The sequence below is a fragment of the Ictalurus punctatus genome, chromosome 4 (genome assembly GCF_001660625.3).
Source record: "Ictalurus punctatus breed USDA103 chromosome 4, Coco_2.0, whole genome shotgun sequence".
In the NCBI taxonomy this organism is placed as follows: Eukaryota; Metazoa; Chordata; class Actinopteri; order Siluriformes; family Ictaluridae; genus Ictalurus; species Ictalurus punctatus.
This window is the reverse complement of record NC_071284.1, coordinates 19,932,875-19,953,949: the sequence shown is the minus strand read 5'-3', so window position 1 is coordinate 19,953,949 and position 21,075 is coordinate 19,932,875. Positions and strand designations below refer to the sequence as shown.

Genomic DNA, 21,075 nt, shown 5'->3' with positions numbered 1-21,075 from the left:
ACTGACAATGTATGTCCATTGTCACTCACATATTCTCAACCTCTGCATTGTGGATGTCTGTCACACCAATACAGCTGAGACACATGCTGATCAATGTTCAATCTCTCTATAACTTCATCGAGGGGTCATCAAAAGGACATGCATACCATCGAAGCAATTCTTGCCTGAAATGCCACGTGAACCAAAGCATGGTTTAGTGAGCATTACAGTTAGCACAACCCCTGCTGCCACAGTCAACACGCTCTGCCAAACCACACTGATTGACAGCAGCATGGAAATAGTAAGTTTAAACAAATGCGATAGCTAAATGGATTGCTATGGAAGCCCTAAGCAGTCATGCATTATAATTTTTTTCTCTCTTGTTATCGCAAGATCTTGACATAAAAGTTGTTTTCTCGTGATCTGGAATTAATTTTTATTGTGATCTTGACATAAAATAGTTGTTTTAGTTTTTACTTTGATCAGGGACTCACTCAAGCTGAAATAGCTCTATGTTCGTCAGCAACTGACAACTTCCACATTCGTGTCCAACGCTTGAGAAGGGGACACCCCTCTCTCTTTATGCAGAGATGAAGTTCATCTTTACAGCAGGTAATTATTACATTTATGATCGTGATGGCGAAGACGCCAATGTGCTTGCAATATCAGTCTCATTCACAAGGCATGGGATTTTCTTGTGATAAAATTGCGTTGTTAGAAAAGAACATTTTGTTATGTCGAGATCACAAGAAAAGAAGAAAGAAAATATAATAATAATGCATGGACGCTTAGGGCTTCCATAGATTGCTGTGGAATGTATGCCTGGTGGAAGGGGGTTGATGGAAATGGAATGCATCCTCCGATACAACCTAAAAGTTTCTGTAATTAATTATCTTAAATCAAATACAATTATATATTTATTTCTAAAGCTAATTTTTTAATGTCTAATTCAATGCTTCTCTCATCCAACACAATAATGACGTTAAATAATCTTTGGGAGGTAATATCTTAGCCAAAATTGATGTGTGATTAATTGTGATTAATTAATTGGCACTTCATGTAATTAATTATTATTATTATTTTTTTTAAATGCATCAATTAACACATAACACACTTATTATGGCTCTCATAAATCCAGCATACCTGAGAAGTGGCTACAACATATACTGTATGTGGACAACTCTTATAAAAGTACCAGGCTTTTCACGTACTTGGCACAGACTTGGCACAGGCACACTTTGGTGTGTGAAACATATAGAAACAACCAGAACGGTTGCCCCCAAATCCAACAGAATGCTCTGCACCAAAGATCCCCCAGTGGATCCATCAGATGGATCAGAGATGACCCTCTTCGGTTTGTGGAGTGGATGGACACATGGGGGGGGGGGGGGTCTGTATGCTCCACAATTCACCTGGCCTTATCAGGGAGTACCGTCTGATGGACAGTCAAAAAACCAGAGACAAAAACTGGACTGTGGAAAATGTTCCATGCCCTGCTGCAGCTAACAGATATATGGGTGCAGTTGACTTCTCTGACCAACTGTTGCAATATTATACCACTCAACATAAGACATTTTGTTGGTACCGTTCACTCTTTCAGTTTCTGGACCCTGGCACCACAAATGTTTTCCTTCTTCAAAGGGAGATCACCCAAACAAGAGTTCAGAACCCCCCCCCCCCCAAGTTTTTTTTTCTTATCTGTGTGTTGAAACACCAACACAGTATCTTATTTTTATTTTATTTATTTTAAATGCTGAAGCTGTGCTGGAAAAAAAAAAATTCAAAGGATTAAACAAATGACAAAACATAGTTTTTACATGTATTTATTCAGTGAAATTTCACGCCATTAAATATCTTTGTCCGAAAAACTCTGTAGCCCTAAAAGTATGAGTTGAGGGGTAATTGAAGACAGGTGTTTCAATCAATGAGATGGCAATCAGGTGTGAGTTTAGCAGGCCCTCCCAGGTTTCACAAACACAAACTTGGATCTTCACTATCAAAGTCTGGTCTTCACCACAGGATTATGGAAGTGTGCCATGCCTTGATCAAAGGAGATTCCCGAGGACCTCGGAAAAAGTTATCAATGCTCACCAGGCTGGAAAAGGTTACAAATCCATTTTTAAAGTGTTTGGCTTCCACCAATCCACTGTGAGGTAAATGATATACAAAGGGCGGAAATTCAGCACCGCTGTCACTCTCCCAAGGAGTGGTCATCCAACAAAAATCACTCCAAGGGCATGACAAATATTACAGGAAGTGACAAAAGAACCTCACGGTAGCATCTAAGGACCTACAGGTCACTAATGAATTGAGTAATGTCAATATTTAAGAGTCCTCCAACAGGCAAACACTGAACAAGAGCAGTGTGCATGGCAGGATAGCAAGGAGGAAGCCAGTGCTCTGCAAAAAGAAAACTGCCTGTCTGAAGTTTGCTCAAGGCAACTTGGATAAGCCAAAACCCTACTGAAAGAATCTGGACAGATGAATCCAAACTTATTGGTTCAAATGAAAAGCATTATGTTCGGTGAAACCGAACCCTGCATCCCAAACATGAAACATGGGGGAGTCACAGTATCATGGTTTTGGTTCATGACTGTGTGCCATTATTGATGGACCTATGAATTCTGGATTGTACCAGCAAATTCTACAGGAGATTGTCAGGGTATCTGTCCATGAACTGAAGCTTAATTGTAAATGAGTCATGCAGCAAGACAATGACCCTAAGCACAAGAGTAGGTCTACAAAGAAAAACGGTTAAAATAGAAGAAATAACATTTTGGAATGGCTAAGTCAAAGTCCAAAGCTTAACCCAATAGAAATGTTGTGGAAGGACCTGAAAATAACCATTCATGCTAGGAAATCCACCAAAATCACTAGAATGAGTTTTGTAAGAAAGAATGGGCCAAAATTCCTCAAGCTCCTTGTGCAGGACTGATCACCAGTTAACAGAACATTTGGTTAAAGTTACTGTTTACATACTTTTATATAGATACAAGATATTTAACATAGGATAATTGTACTCTGTAAATAAATGTAAAAACTATAATGTTTTTGTGTCATTTATTTAATTGGGTTCTCTTATCTAGTTTTATGACTTGAATGTAGATCTGATCACATTTCATGTCAAATGTATGCAGCAATACAGAAAAGGGTTCACAAACGTTCTAGCAGCACTGTACATAAGAATTCCAGTGGGTCAAATGTTTACACCAATTTGACCGTCTCTTTGAACAGTCTGGATGATTCCAGAAATTATGACATTTAGAAGCTTCCGATTAGCCAATGGCATAATTAGGAGTTAACTGAAAGTACACCTGGACAGTCTGGTTCCTCCAGAGGTGCAATTTCCAGACAACTGAAGGTAGCATGAGCATCTGTACAAACTGTACACAAATATAAAAATTTTAGGGTCTAAACATCATTCAGGAAGGAGGCACAAATTAACGAAGGGATGAACAAACATTGGTCCAAAAGGTTCAACTGAAGTTTCAACGCAAAGACAACAACAAAGGAACTGGTGAAGGAGTTGGAGGCATCAGATACCAAATATATACATTAGAGCTGCAACTAACGATTATTTTCCATAATCGATTAGTTGGCCGGTTATTTGTAAGTTTTTTAATTTATTTCCGATTAATCGGTTAATCGGATGGGACAGGGCAAACTTTTTTGTACCTTTTTTTTGTTTGTTTATTTAAAATAAAAATCGACAAACTGAGTGTTACAAATATAAACTTCAGACTAAAATTTTACACAACTGTTTGTCCAAAACAGAAAAGAACCCAACACACACACACACACACACACACACACACCAGAATATATATTATTAATTTAGGACTGTAGTTTAATTCTGTGCTTTTTGTGCATCCGTAAAAAATAATGCATACATACTTATATACAACATAAACTAAAATAAATGAATAAAATAAATTATATATAAAATTTTATAGTATTTATGCATTACTTTTTATGGATGCACAAAAATCACCAAATTAAACTACAGTCCTAAATTAATAATATAAACTCACTTTCACTGCACCTTGTGGTTTCTGTTACTCATTGCCTTTAGACATATTTTACATGTTTACTTGTGATCATAGTGTTTTAGACATTACAGATCTTACTTGCACGCCCACTGTGTATCACCGCGTCTACAACGCGTGTGATCAGCAATGCAGCCTCGTTACTAACACATCACTTCGGTTATAATAAACTACAGGAGTTACACTGCAAGCGTGCAAATACAGCATATAATGACAAACTTAAACTAAACTAAACTCTTAAGCAGCTTGCACCAGTTTCCCCTGCCCCTTACACACAGTGGAGCATTTTGGATATAAACATAACTTTGTGCTCATGCAGCACTGTTTGATCTCTGTGGTGTTTAATATAAAATGCTCCCTGCCTTAGAGGACTTTCTTTCCTTTCTTCTTGAGGTCAGAAAGTCATTGTCGGTGGCTCTGGGTGTCTGCTAATGGTAGCGTGCATATGACGTCATGCGCCGTCGAATAGCAAGCGGCTCATACTTCCGCTTAGTTTAAAAAAAAAAAAAAAAATGCTAGTGATATTTGAGATGATAGTACCTTTCTAAAGTTCATACATTAGATGGTAGAGTACACAATGCATAGTGTAAGTGTACAGTACTTCATTTGGGACAACTTTAGTATTTATTCTCCGAAGCGTCTTTTTGGAAGAGAAGTAACATAATGAGTAAACACACCCTGTGCCACACGCAGGCCAACTAATCGATAATGAGATTCATTGACACCGATTTTCATAGTCGATTATTATCAATTAGTTGTTGCAGCTCTAATATACATCAATCATTCAGAGAGTCCTACATCACCTGAAAGGCTCTCTCATAGGAAGAACCCCCTACTCCATGAACAGCATGGAGGATTGTGCAAAAATTATAGCAAAGTATTGTGAAAAGCATTCACTCCATCATCCGTAAATTGCAGGTTTGAATCCTGAGATCACATCTCAGTCATTTGGGGCTGACTCCATGAGAGCAAAATTGGCTGTGCTCTCTGGGTGGGATGGAGGGCATATCTTTGCTCCCCGATCAATCACAGTGACACTAACAAATCATAGGTGTCTATGAGCTTATGCATGAGGAAGCGGTTTCCTCAGAGTGCATTAGACCACTCTGTGATGCAGCAGGAGAAAAGGTTCAATAAGTTATGGTTTGAGGATCTACATTCTCGAAGGAAGCATGTATTACCCTTTTGCCTACCAGTGGTAGCTGTCGTATGATAGGGGAGAGATGGCTGGTGGATGGGAATTGGCCATCCTAATTTGGGATGAAATACTGGGCAAAAAATGCAATACAAACTTTTGGAAAACTTTTGGAACGGCAAGGCCAAGTCATTTGTGCTATAAACCAAAGAATTTCAGCTTTCATTTCCTGATATTTACGTCTAGATGTGTTCAACAACTTAGAAAATGGCACCTTTTGTTTGAATCCACCCATTTTTTTCCAAGTGATCAAAAACATTTAAATGTGACTGGCAGGTATTCCTTGCTGCCATGGTGTACCCTATTAAATTGATTGTTTAAAGAATTAATAGCTCTGAATGTCTACTCTTGGTTTGAGCTCTAAGTTTCACCTGAGAAGACTGCATTATTTGTTAAAAAGGATAAACCAACGAAGACCAGACAGCTGTCTATGGGAGAAAAGCAAGTCATTCTGAAGCTGAGAAAAGATGAAAATCTATCGGAACCATTGCACAAGCATTGGTCATAGCCAATACAACAATTTAGAATGTCCTGAAACACAAAGAAACCACTGGTGTACTAACAGACAGACATGGAACAGGTCAACCAAGAAAAACAACAGAATTTGATGAAGAGCTGTGACGAAAAACCCCAAAACAACACTCAGTGACATCATCAACAACCTTCACAGGGGAGGGGTGAAGATATCACAATCCAACATTTGAAGATGATTTTGAGAGCAGAAATATAGAGGCCATACCACAAGATGTAAGCCACTCATAGAGCAGTAAGAATCAGAATACCAGATTGGAATTTGCAAAGAAATACAGAAATGAAATGAACCACAAAAAGGTCTAGAACCAAGATTAACCTCTACCAAAGTGATAAAAAGGGCAAAGTGTGGAGAAAGAATGGATCTGCTCATGATCCAAAATACAAACACTCGTCAATCAAGCAAAAAATGCAACAGTTTGCTGAGGTCACTGGATAACCAGCTTCATACAGTTATTCTGGGCAAGGGATATGAAACTAAATATTAAGGGTTATTTACTTTAAAACTATCTGTTCCTATACTTTTGCTCACCTAAAAATTGGCTGGTCTGCCACCAAATGTGCTTGTTTTAAGTTGTTTAACATCTACAGTCATGGCCAAAAGTATTGGCAGTGGCATAAATTTTGTGTTCTGCAAAGTTTGCTTCTTCCTTATTTGTAGATAATTTTTCCACATGTTTCACAAGTCTTCTGCTGTCCAATCTTTGTACCTCCTGCAGAATATCAGTCTGTCCTTGATGTTTTTCTTGGAGAGAAGTGGCTTCTTTGCTGCCCTTCTTGACACCAGGCCGTTGTCCAAAAGTCTTCGCCTCACCGTGCGTGCAAATGCACCCACCTGTTGCCAGTATTGAGCAACCTCTGCACTGATGGTAACACGATTTCATAGCTGACTCCTCAAGAGAAGACAGTCCTGGTGCTTGCTGGGCACTTAAGGACATCCTGAAGCCTTCTTCACTGCAGTTGAACATCTCTCTTTGAAGTTCTTGCTGATCCGGTAAATGGGTCTTTCAGGTGCAATATTGTTTGCATCAATCTCCTTGCATATGAGGCTATTTTGATGCAAAACAATGATAGCTGCACATCTTTCTTCGGAGGTAACCACTGCTAACACAAGAACACAATGATTGGAAGCACTTCTTCCCTGCTCTTATAATCCAATCAGAATGATGGTGATTTCACCTGAGTAGTACTCCTAGACAGTTTCCCATGTGCTCATGATATGATTAGTGAAATGATTTTAGCTGGTAATTTTTGCCAGGGCCATAAAACAGTGAAATTTGGCCAACGAAGTTTTTTGCAATTATTTAAAATGCATCTGATCACTCTGCACAATAATCTAGAAACAATGTGAATCAACACCACACCAACTGAAGCAGCAAACTTTGCGAAACACAAAACTTGTCACTGCCAATACTTTGGCCATGGCTGTAGATGTAAATATCAGGAAATGAACGCTGAAATTCTGATCCATCATCTCATTCATCTTTTGATCTTAAAACCAAATGTCTTCAATTTAGAGTGAAAATAAAATTGGCCTTGCTATTCCAATACTTTCAGAGGGAAAGTACATGTACAGCAGGGGTGTCCAAATTACGGTCCCTGGGCCAACTGTGGCCTGCGAACAGATGTTAACTGGCCCATGGCTTCTCCCTTAAAATGTATGATAGGTGGCCCCCCAGCCAACACGCCGATATATTTTCCTTCACCTGAAATGGCAGCAGACGGTGTTAACACAATTAGCTAAAATGCAGGACGCTTTTTTCTCTCACTACAGCTGCAAAATATTTAATATGTAGACTAGAGCTGCAACAACTAATCGATAAAATCGATAATAATCGACTATGAAAATCGTTGTCAACGAATCTCATTATCGATTAGTTGGTCTGCACACAGCCCAGGGTGTTTACTCATTACGTTACTTCTCTTCCTAAAAACATGCTTTGGAGAGTAAATACTAAAGATGTGTCCCAAATGAAGTACTATACACTTACACTATGCAGTGTACTCTTCCATCTAGTGTATGAATTTGAGAAAGGTAATATCATCTGAAATGGAACACTAACGATTTTTTTACTAACCGGAAGTATGAGCCGCTTCCAAGTCAGTAGCGCATGACGTCATATGCACGTAATGCAACGCTGCTAGCCAGAATACCCAGAATCACCAAAAATGACTTTCTTCAGTTTACTGTTTATGTCAACGTTACCTTTTATTCCCAACACCTCAGTCACCATCAGACAGAGACGAAATCATCAAGTGACTGAAGCAGCATTTTATACTAAACACCGCAGAGAAGATCAAACTTTATAAAGCGGAGTTTGTGTAGCACTGAAGCACGACAGTGATGCTGTCGCGAGCTGCTTAAAAGTTTTAGTTTAATTTAAGTTTATTGTCATTATATGCTGTATCAGTGTAACTTCTGTCATTTATTATAACAGAAGTGATGTGTTAGTAACGAGGCCGCGTTGCTCCTCACGCGTGGTGATACACAGGGAGCATGAGTAAGATCTGTAATGTCTAATTAAAATACTATGATCAAAAGTAAATACAAGTAAAACAATATTCTTAAAGACAGTGAGTAACCGAAATCACAAGGTGGAGTGAAAGTGAGTCTTTATTATTAATTTAGGACTGTAGTTTAATTCAGTGCTTTTTGCGCATCCATGAAAAGTATTTATTTATTTATTTATTTTTATATATATATATATATATATATATATATATATATATATATATATATATATATATATATATATATATATATATATACACACATATACATACACACACACACACACACACACACACACACACACACACACACACAGAGTATCTCACAAAAGTGAATACACCCTCACATTTTTGTAAATATTTCATTATAGCTTTTCATGTGACAACACTGAAGAAATGACACTTTGCTACAATGACAACTTACGGGTGTACTCACTTTTGTTGCCAGAGGATTAGACATTAATGGCTGTGTGTTGAGTTATTTTGAGGGAACAGCAAATTTACACTGTTATACAAGCTATACACTCACTACTTTACATTGTAGCAAAGTGTCATTTCTTCAGTGTTGTCACATGAAAAGATATAATCAAATTTTTTTTTTTTTTTAAATGTGAGGGGTGTACTCACTTTTGTGAGATACTGTATATAATTATATTATATATATATATATATATATATATATATATATATATATATATATATATATATATATATATATATAAAGAATATATTCTGGTGTGTGTGTGTGTATTGGGTTCCTTTCAGTCTTATATAATTGGACAAACAGTTGTGTTTTATCTGAAGTTTATATTTGTAACAGTCAGTTGGTGGATTTTATTTTAGATAAACGTAAAGACACAAAAAAAAAAAAGGGGGGGGTACTGAAAGTTTGCCCCCCCCCCCATCCAATTAATCCAAAAAATATTCCGCCAACTAATCGATTATGAAAATAATAGTTAGTTGCAACCGTATGTAAACTGATATTTAGTCATAGCTACAGACAAAAAGTGCTAACTTAAGAGTGAGATGGTCTATAAACACAAATCACTCACACTTTTTGTGGACACCATAAGAAAAGAACATGCCTTCTGTGGTTACTTCTGAGCATTTAGACAGAAGAAAACACATTTGTCTTCATGTCTGCCAAATTTTATTTGGCCTGGAATATTTTTGGAGATATTAAATCCTACACATGACTTCCCAGTTAAGACTATTTTTAAATTAACAAACATATTTTTCGGTGAAATAATTAGATGTTAGCCAAAATATGTACTTTAAAGACTATTTAAAGGTTCTAGGTCACAAGCAACAAATGGAAAAAAGAAACATGCAACAACAATCCTACCTGAATTGACATGGAATGACCAAAGAATAAATCCCAACTTATACCAGATGTGCCATGCTAAATATGCTCCCATGCAAATCAACATTAATTTGCTTTGTCCTACAAGCTTTATATCTGGCTGCTTACTCCTTCCCACATGAGAGTTAAAAATTCCAATGACTTTTTGTTGGATCCTATGGGATCCCAGTTCCAATAGATATCTCTAGTTGTGATCTCTTAATAGTTTGCTTGTTTGGGAGTTCAGCACTGTTTTAAAGTTACAAATACTTATAAGTGGCTTTTATACTAATACTGTTGTTTATTTGAGAAATTGACGATCATTATTTATACTGTGTGATCAGCTTATAACCACATAAAACTTGTATGAATGTTACTTAGGACTTAGTACTTAGAGTGGTTCTCATACTTGTTTACTCTGGCTGTGCAGGAAGGAGGTTGCAGGAATGTGGTTCTTGGTAACTGCCATTCCTGTAGATGCCCTTCTAGGTTGAGGAGTTACAGTGTAGTTATCTTTTTCCTGTGCTAAATAACTGTTGCTCATCTTGACCTCGGTCTCCTCCTGCAACACTGCATCCCAGGGGTCACTTGCAGGCACAGAGTCCACTATTACTGGTCCAGATATTGCACCAGGAATCTCTTCTACCTCCACTCGATGCTTACTGAGAGGGTCCAGATCCAGCCAGTCAAAGTGGCTAATGCTGGAGGAATCAGTAGGGTGGAGTACAGGCTCCAGGGACTTGATGCTAACAGAGTTTTCAGCCATGATGGAAGACCTGCCATTCCTCAAGTATTCTGAAGTGCTGGCAATCTTGTCAAAGAGCTGAGCCATTTCTGGGCTGATGACTGGCTGATGAAAGACCTGAGGACTGACTGGCTGGACTGACAAAAAAGGGATGAAAGTGCTCTGTTGGGCAGGAAAGTGGACAGACTGAAAAGGAAAGACTGGGCCCTGCAGGTGTGTCAGAGTGGGCATAGTGGATTTTGAAGTGGAAAGCAAGGATGTCCAGTGTAAAGGATGCGAACTGAAAGCTTGTCCACCTGTGTCTGATGCACTGAGGTTGTGCCGCAACAGAGATGGAGGCCTGCCAAAGTTATCATCCAAAAGCAGCTTCTCCAACTCCTTATTTGTCAATGCCTCCACATTGATGTCTGAAAAGGTGTCGTCCTCTGACTCCTTCTTGGGGTCTGAGTCAGGGAAGATAATGAGGTCTTTCTCCAGCTGGCTGAGGGACGTTAAAGATGCTTGTGCATTAGGCTGCGCTTTCATATGGGATGCATGGTCTTGGATTTTGTGTCTCTGGTCATGTTGCATTTTATCCAATGCATCTACTTCCATGCGCAAAGCCTCGTCCTTCCCCACTGGTCCCTTTGGCCGAACCACTATGAAAGTGGCTGAACTGTCCATCTCATACCCATTGCCACTGGATATCTGGTCCATGGTAACTTCGCCTTGCCATGAACAAGGATAGTCAACCAAAAAAAATGAAAACAAATAAAAAAAAAAAAGATTCCTACTGAAGATCAGGCCTACAAGGAGAGAAACAGACAAACATACATGAGCAACAACATTTCTTGACAAAAAGAGCTACAGGTGCATCTAAAAAAAAAAAAAAAAAAAATTAGAACATCTTTTTTCCATAATTTAATTCAAAAAGTGGAACTTCCATATATTGTAGATTCATCACACAAAGTGAAATATTTCAAGCCTTTTTTGTTTTAATCTTGATTATGACTTATAGCTCATAGAAATCAAAATAGTACAATAAAGAATTTATAATACAGAATTGTCAACCTGAGAATAGCTCTAATCAGCAAGTCTGGTCTCAGTCTGGTTCAATACACACTACCACAATCATCAGGGGAAGACGAAAGTAAAATTTGCATTTCATTTGGAAATCAAGGTCCCCAGAGTCTGGAGGAAGAGTGGAGAAGCACGGAATCCAAGTTGCTTGAAGTCCAGTGTGAAGTTTCCACAGTAAGTGATGTTTTGAGGTGCCATGTCATCTGCTGGTGTTGATCCACTGTGTTTTCTCAAGTCGACAGTCAATGCAGCATCTACCAGGAGATTTTAGAGCACTTCATGCTTCCATCTGCTGACAAGCTTATGGAGATTTCCTTTTCCAGCAGGAATTGGCACCTGCCCACAGTGCAAAAGCTACTAGTACTACTAGTAGTATGCTATTACTGTGCTTGATTGGCCAGCCTGAACCCCACATAGAATCTACAAGAGACACCGGACCCAACAATACAAATGAGTTGAAGGCCACTATCAAAGCAACCTGGGCTTCCAGAACACCTCAGCAGTGCCACAGGCAGACTGCCTACATGCCACACTGCATTGATGCAGTAATTCGTGCAAAAGGAGCCCTGAGTGCATAAATTAACATACTTTTCAGAAGGCTGAAATTTCTGTATTATAAATTCTTTATATTTTGAGATACTGGATTTTTGATTTCCATGAGCTGTAAGCTGTAATAATCAAGATTAAAAACAAAAACCACTTGAAATATTTCACTTTGTGTGTAATGCATACAGAATATAAGATATAAAAATATACAGAATATAAAAAGTTCCATTTTTTAATTAAATTAGACAAAAATGAACTTTTACATAATATTAGCATTTTTGAGATACCTCAAAAGTACCTGTATTTTGTTCTTTACGTGACACATTAGTGGTTCCCAAAGCATGTAAAAAAAATCTTTACAAAGTATTTTTTTTTTTTTAAATGACTTGCTTTTGAGAGTATGCTACTGACACTTTGTAACACTAATCTTTAGATTCATATATACAGTCTACAGACATTTTTCATAATTTTCACCACCACCATAATGGATCAGAAATGAAGCAATCAAGATGTGATTGAATTGTAGACTTTCAACTTTAAATCAAGGGGTTTAACAAAAATATTGTATTAACCGTTAGGAATGAAAGCCATTTTTTCCTAGTCAATTTCCACAGGCTCAAAAGTAATTATAAATAGTGCAATTATAAATAAGGATTATTTTTAATACTTGGATGTAGGGATGTCACGATAGCAAAAACCTAATAGTTGGTACCGATACCACCAAAAGTACACAATACTCAATACCAAAGTCGATACCACGGTGTGGTATAAAAAAAAAAAAATAATTTTAAAATAAACTTTAAAAATATAAAAAATAATGATAAAAAATAAAAATTAATGCTACTGCAGAAAAACAAGTACCGTCACATTTTAAGACTGTTGGTACCGACTTGGTACAGAAGTATCGGTTCTTGTGATATCCCTACTTGATGCAAATCCTTTGCAGTCGGTCAATGTCTGCCTGAAGTCTGGAACCCATAGACATAAACTGCTGAGTATCCTCCTTTGAGCTGCTTTGCCAGGCCTTTAATGCAGCCATCTTTAGTTGATGCTTGTTTGTGGATCTTTCTGCTTTCAGTTTTGTCTTCAGGAAGTGAAAAGCATATTAATTTGGGTTGCGGTCAGGTGACTCACTCTGACATTTAAGAACATTCCATTTCTGCCTTAAGGAGCTCTTGGGTTGCTTTCGCAGTATTTTTTGGGTCATTATCTATCTGTACTGTGAAGCACCCTCCTATCAGTTGTGCAGCATTTTAATGAATCTGAACAGAAAGTATAACTCATCAGAATTCATCCTATTACTTCTATCAGCAATTAAATCAATAAATACCACAGACCCAGTTCAATTGGCAGCCATACATGCCCATGCCATAACATTTCCTCCACCATGTTTGATAGATGATAAGTTATGCTTTCGATCATAAGCCCTCCCTTTCCTTCTCCATACTCTTTGCTTTTTCCATCGTCCATCATTCTGGTACAAGCTAATCTTGGTTTCATTTGGCCAAAGAATCTTGTTCCAGAACTGGGCAGGCTTTTTTTTTTTTTTTTTTAAAGCAAAGTCTAATCTGGCCTTTCTCTGCTTGAGTGTTAGAGGTTTGCATCTTGATGTAAACCCTATGTATTTACATTCATGAAGGCATCTCTTGACTGTAGACTTTGACAATGATACACCTACCTCTTTGAGTGTTCTTGACCTGGCTAGATGTTATTAAGGTGTTTTTATTCACCAAGGAAACAATTCTGCAATCATACACTTTAGTTGTCTTCTGTAGTATTCCAGGCCTTTTGGTGTTGCTGAGCTCGCCAGTGTGTTCCTTCGTTTTAAGACGGTGCCAAACTGTTGATTTGACTACTCCTAAAGTTTCACACTTTCTAAATCTCTCCGATAGGTCGGTTTTGTTTTTCAGCCTAATGATTACCTCCCTTCACTTGCATTGATGCCTCTTTGGACAGCATATTGAGAGCTTCCATTAACAGCTACCAAATGCAAATTCAACACTTAGAATCAACTCCAGACCTTTTATGTGCTTAATTTGTCAAGAAGTAATTAGGAAACAGGTCACACCTGGCCATGAAACTGCTTATAAGTCATTTGTCTAATTGCTTTTGAGCATGTGAAAATGAAGGGACTATGAAAGAATGGCTGCAATTCCTAAATGGCTAATGCAATATTTTTGTTAAACCCCTTGAATTAAAGCTGAAAGTCAATCACATCATGACTGCATAATTTCAAATCCACTGTGGTATACAGAGGCAACATTAGGAAAATTCACACTGTCCAAATACTTATAGACCCAACTGCACATAAAAACAATTTATTTAGATCAACTCAGCAGTAGTAATACTACATCAATACTAGAAATTAAGAAATTAATAACTAGGAAATGAAGAAAATACATCATATTTCAGTTTAAACATGGACTGCAGCAAGATAATTAAGGATATAGGTTTAGCTCTCCCTTCAGGCACCACTACCAGCTGTAAGCCTCTGATGACAGTCTGTTGACATGTCCGAGACTGCCGCATATGAAGGCCAAGTTTACACTTGTAGCCAAGCTCCGAGATATTATTCAGGCATTTGGTACTTGATAACCTTAGTTATGAAGGCTTCTTCAAGGCTACAATTAAATGTATAGGCTACTGCAAACACCTAACTCTTCTTTACAATAACATCTGGAGAAAGATTTGAAAAATTAATGAATCATTGTTAGAGTTTGAACATGGCATGTTTGACACATGCATGTGCGTACATTTTCACAGTAGAATACTTTTGTTATGAACTCTACTATGCTATTGTGACAGGCTAAATACAGTCATTTGTAAACATTGCAGCCATTGAGAATATGTGGTAGAGATTCAGCAAGTTGTTCTGTGGGATGGTGTAAAAGTGCAAACGAAAATTGTTGTCAATGAATCTCATGATCAAGTAGTTGGTCTGTGCATGGCACGGGGAATGTTCTCGCGATGTTTTACTCCTGTTCCAAAAACTGTTTGATTATATATATAAATGAAATGTTTGATTATATCTTTTCATGTGACAACACTGAAGAAATGACACTTTGCTACAATGTAAAGTAGTGAGTGTACAGCTTGAAACAGTGTAAATTTGCTGTCCCAACAAAAGTGAGTACATCCCTAAGTGAAAATGGCCAAATTGGACCCAATTAGCCATTTTCCTTCCCTGGTGTCATGTGACTTGTTAGTGTTACAAGGTCTCAGGTGTGAATGGCGAGCAGGTGTGTTAAATTTGGTGTCATCACTCTCACACTCCCTCATACTGGTCACTGGAAGTTCAACATGGCACCTCATGGCAAAAAACTCTCTGAGGATCTGAAAAAAAGAATTTTTGCTCTACATAAAGATGGCCTAGGCTATAAGAAAATTGCCAAGACCCTGACACTGAGCTGCAGCATGGTAGCCAAGACCATACAGCGGTTTAGCAGGACAGGTTCCACTCAGAACAGGCCTCGCCATGGTCGACCAAAGAAGTTGAGTGCACATGCTCAGCGTCATATCCAGAGGGTGTCTTTGGGAAATAGACATATGAGTGCTGCCAGCATTGTTGCAGAGGTTGAAGGGGTTGGGGGTCAGCCCGTCAGTGCTCAGACCATACGTTGCACACCATCAAATTGGTCTGCATGGCTGTCGTCCCAGAAGGAAGCCTTTTCTAAAGATGATGCACAAGAAAGCCCACAAACAGTTTGCTGAAGACAAGCAGACTAAGGACATGGATTACTGGAACCATGTCCTGTGGTCTGATGAGACCAAGATTAACTTATTTGGTTCAGATGGTGTCAAGCGTGTGTGGCGGCAAACAGGTGAGGAGTAGAAAGACAAGTGTGTCTTGCCTGCAGTCAAGCATGGTGGTGGGAGTGTCATGGTCCGGGGCAGCATGAGTGCTGCCGGCACTGGGGAGCTACAGTTCATCGAGGGAACCATGAATGCCAACATGTACTGTGACATACTGAAGCAGAGCAGGATCCCAGGGCAGAATTTCAGTATGATAAGGACCCCAAACACACCTCCAAGACGACCACTGCCTTGCTAAAGATGCTGAGGGTGAAGGTGATGGACTGGCCAAGCATGTCTCCAGACCTAAAGCCTATTGAGCATCCGTGGGGCATCCTCAAACAGAAGGTTGAGGAGCACAAGGTCTCTAACATCCACCAGCTCTGTGATGTCGTCATGGAGGAGTGAGAGAGGACTCCAGTGGCAACCTGTGAAGCTCTGGTGAACTCCATGCCCAAGGGGGTTAAGGCAATGCTGGAAAATAATGATGGCCACAGAAAATATTGAAACTTTGGGCCCAATTTGGACATTTTCACTTAGGGGTGTACTCACTTTTGTTGCCAGTGGTTTAGACATTAATGGCTGTGTGTTGAGTTATTTTGAGGTGACAGCAAATTTACACTGTTATGCAAGCTGTACACTCACTACTTTACATTATAGGAAAGTGTCATTTCTTCAGTGTTGTCACATGAAAAGATATAATCAAATATTTACAAAAATATGAGGGATGTACTCACTTGAGAGATACTGTATATCTTGATTTTTTTTTTCAACTTTACGAACGACTGTCGATTTATTTATTATTTTCTTTTACATAACGCATCTAAAAAATTATGCATAGTTCTATTTCTTGGAACAGACTTTAGAAAAATAATAGCAGCACCATTATAGCAAATAGTGCAAACATTGGTTCTCATAAATAAAGGATTTTTTAAAACCTTATTTGCATTATTATTTTATAGCTGTTACTGTTTTTGCACAACTTGGTGAACACTTTTTCAACAAAGTAAATAGGGACCATGTCCTTCGTGACATCAAACGTCACTGCAACTGAAGTCAACTTGCGATATTCTTCTCATATCAGCTCTTTCCCCGTTTACAGAGTGAAGTCACATCAAACTGGTTGCACACAGAATCATAATATAATATAATATAATATAATATAATATAATATAATATATATATAGTGTATATTTTTTTTTTATACACACACGGTGGCTTAGTGGTTAGCACGTTCGCCTCACACCTCCAGGGTTCGATTCCCGCCGGGGCCATGTGTGTGCGGAGTTTGCATGTTCTCCCCATGCTGCGGGGGTTTCCTCTGGGTACTCTGGTTTCCTCCCCCAGTCCAAAGACAAGCATGGTAGGCTGATTGGAGTGTCTGAACGTGTCCGTAGTGTATGAATGGGTGTGTGTGTGTGTGTGTGTGTGTATGTGATTGCGCCCTGCGATGTTCCCTGGGATAGGCTCCAGGTTCCCCCGCGACCCTGAAGAAGGAGTAAGTGGTAGAAGATGGATGGATCGATGGATACACACACACACACACACACTCACTATCTTTAGATTAATCAACATACAGACATACTTATTTATTAAATCTAAAACACTTTGCTGTTTGAGAAAGAAAATATACATCACTCATCTGAGTTAACTGCTTAGCTTGTTGATAAACTACGAACACGGAGATATCCATTTACCCACTTCATCTGTGGAAAACGCCAAAGTCGAAAATTATGTAATTCCGACTGGCGAATTACCGCTTAGGATGTAATGCAGCATTATATTTTACAGAAACTTGTTAATCTGACTTTTCAACCTTGTACTAACTCTGAAGTATCTCCGAAATTATATTTGAACCTCTGGCTATGAGCTCAGTGAAGAACTGCCTGTTTATCTTGGTGTTTTAGGAGTTCAAGAGCTTAGCGCTGAAACCCTACTGTAATTATAAGGATTTTTTTAAATTATTATTATTATTCTGCCCTAAAACTGATCGTGCAGACCAAACCTTAAGGCCTAGAGAGCTGAAACTTTGAGGGAAGGTAGTACCCCAGAGTACTACAGCGGCACAAAGTTTCGTCCCGGTCAGCCAGATGGCGGCACTATAGTAAGCATGTTTAGAAAACTGGCTATACGGGAATGTCTGTATAGACATTGTATAGACAGTGAGTAAGTTTACCTGGACAACAATAATCCAATATTAACCCGATTAAGACAATACTCTGACTAAGAAACTACCATGTAAACAGCAAGTTTTAATTACCTTAATCTGATTAAAGTCATACTCAAAGTAAATACAAATCGAATTCACACACGTGGAGTACTCCTGTTTTAGTCACATTATCGACGTGTATTACAGACATGTAAACACCTTAATCACATTATTAACGTCACGTGAGAGTTTTCACCGCATTTTGCGACAAGACACGTATGCAGACAGCAGTGCTCAACCATTTTATGGCAAACGTCCCAAAAAATGAGAGCACGGCTACGTCCCAAACCACGTACTTGCCCAATATAGGACTGTAGTAGATGAAATACATGCATCTCTGCTACTATATAGACGGTAATTATGCGGTTTGGGACACAGCCCACAGTTTCAAGCAGTCGTCTATTCGCACGTACAGCATGACAAAAAATTAACTGCACTTGAAGCGTTCGTAAAAATTTTGAATAAAACACACAAAAAAACTGTACTCAGTACCATAACAAAGACCAACTGTATGTTGATGCCTGAAATTCTGGAGGGAATATCGGACGACGTGGTGTGGTGATGTAATGACGTGTGCTGTTAATCTAATTATGGTCTATGACATGTAAAACAGGAACATGAAAGGAGTATTCTAAAAGCGACTCATGTAAACACCTTAAATCACAATATTGTCTTATTCAGAGTAAGGTCAATAATTAGATTACTGCTGTCCATGTAAACAGTCAGTGATGGGAGCTGAGACAAAGATGATGTATGCAAATTTTGAAGTCAATAGGATTAACCGTTTCATAGTTACCAGCAATTTCAGGGGTTTTTTGCATTATAGTGCCATCATGTGGCAAAACTGTGCTAACTTTTCTGCACGACTAAAGATTGACCTCTTACATAAGCCTACCAAGTGTGGTGAAGATATCTCATTTCATTCGAGAGTTATAGCCGTTTACGTAAAATTGGCCATGCCTAGCAACCTCGAGTCGAAAGAACCTGGAGAAAACCCACACAAACACCAGGAGAACATGAGAAACTCCACACACCGTAACAATCAGAATCAGACCATGGGCCCTGGAGCTCTCAGCCAGAAGTGCTACCCACTCCACCACCTTTGCAAAATGTATCGTTGCATGTAACACCCAAAATACCATAGTCTTCATTACAGTTTAAGAGCAATGGTTGATTATGTTTCAATGGAAATAGCAATATCACCAGGATTCCAGTAAATGAATAAAAGATGCCATGCCTTTCCTAAAATTATTAAGCATAGAATATTATGATAAACAACAATTGAAAATGATTTCCCCCATAATAGCACATCCCAGAGAGTTTTATTCATCTTATACAACAGCAATCTGCCAACAATTAAAATTTAAATTACTAATAAATGACACATTGTATCTTTTAACCATTTATAGTTGCATTTGATGTCATGGAATAGCTGCGAGACAAGTTAGCTCCTGTTATCACTTATAGGATTTATGTAATTTTGTTATTGACTCTTGTCAAAAAAAAAACTTTAAGAACTCTTTATGACAACCTCAATATACTAACTTGTATTTGCATTATAGTTTGGAGCATAGTCTGAAGTTTGCTGTACACTTAAAATATTGAGGACAATATAGATGTTTAAGAATGGCAGGATTATTAATCTTGGTTTAAATTTGGCACCAAATGTACAAAATGTTGGCCATTTAAAGTGGACTGTCTCAATTTTATGTATTCTTATCAACACAGTTCACTGGGTTGATGTTGCCCTCACGCCTGAACAATCTAACAACAAAAACAAAGGGAAAGAGAAACTTGTTAGGGTAGGTTAAAGAATCCTGACTCTCTCTACGTATGCCACAGCGTTATAGAACTAAACACACTTGATTAAAGCAACACCAGCATGCATTTTGATGACTGTATGGGTTTAGTATGAGGGCGTTTGCCAGGTTTCAGTTCGTTATCAAACCGTTAACAAGTTCTCTATATTTGTAAATCTACACCACATAAAGTACTGTACAGAGCAGTTTACGTAGAGTGCAAAACTTCGTTGAAAGTCACCACCCCCACCACTAAGGAGGCATGTGTCTTTGTTCTTTTGAGCTCTGAACCTAACTAGAATTAAGAAGTATTCCTCATCTCATGACACACGAATGTTCAACAATGTTACAGTATACAGGAGAATAACATTGCGCTATAGGTTAACTTTACTGTTAGTTGCTAATAGACTGGTTGTTTAACAGACTTACAGTTACAGGTGTGGAGTTACTGTATATACCTCAACACGCTAGTATAACACAAGTATAACTAATACACAGACCACAAGTCATAATAATCGCTAAACTAAAGCGCAAGAGAAGAGACAACTCTTTAGGCAGCCTATTAGCGAGAAAGTTCTTCTGAAACCAAGCGTTTCGCTGTTTGACTATTAAACATACAGCGAAACGCTTATCAAAAATAAAACAATGCAGCAAATCTCGTATGAAGAAGAACTCATATGAACACATGGAACTAATAATAGTTTAAAACACTCGAAGCTAAAAACAACAAAATATATAGCATACTTTACATGAGCTTTGTGCAGTGTTTTCGAACATTGTTTTTTGAAAAAGCGAACAAAAAAATAGAGACGAACTTACGAAACCAAAGCAAAGAGAGGTGCCGAGGTCTTTAGTGTGCCAAAATGATTAGTGATTAACGGCTCCCACTTTCAAACTTTCCGATGTTTTAAGCTGGTCATTTCCTTAAGGCCGGAAAATTTGCTCACCTAGTCTTAGACACGTCAGTTCCTGTTGCACTAGCTGCCTAAAATGGCGCAACAGCGACTCGTTTAATAGAGTGTGACTACTGAGTATGTAAATGGAATCTGGTTGCAAATTGAAAAGGTGTGCTCATCTAGTTTGTGCAGAAACGTTTTCATTTGTACTTTTTGTTCCATATATTTTAAAATCCCAAGAATCAGGCTGCGCCTGCCACTCGACCTGTCAGTTTCATCTGGCACACAATAGTGTTGCCAGCTCTGCGGCAACAACGGGGTACTTTTGTTTGCGGATATTTTGTCGCAAAATACAGGTGCTGAAATACAAATACAACCTAATCGATATACAGTCACCAAGCACTTTATTAAGAACACATACAAAT

At 38.4% G+C, this 21,075-nt stretch overlaps 1 protein-coding gene across 1 annotated transcript in view; it reads right to left on the bottom strand.

The window, feature by feature from the left end:
- Positions 1–20,746, bottom strand: part of pik3c2a (phosphatidylinositol-4-phosphate 3-kinase, catalytic subunit type 2 alpha) — a 124,212-nt gene extending 103,466 nt beyond the window's left edge. The window contains exons 1-2 of the mRNA XM_017465910.3: positions 20,574–20,746; positions 10,014–11,134 (exon numbers count right to left, since the gene is read on the bottom strand). Coding sequence (XP_017321399.3) covers positions 10,014–11,045 — 1,032 coding nt within the window. The 5' untranslated portion in view covers positions 11,046–11,134; positions 20,574–20,746. The remainder of the gene's footprint in view (positions 1–10,013; positions 11,135–20,573) is intronic.
- Between the last annotated feature and the right edge of the window lie 329 nt (positions 20,747–21,075).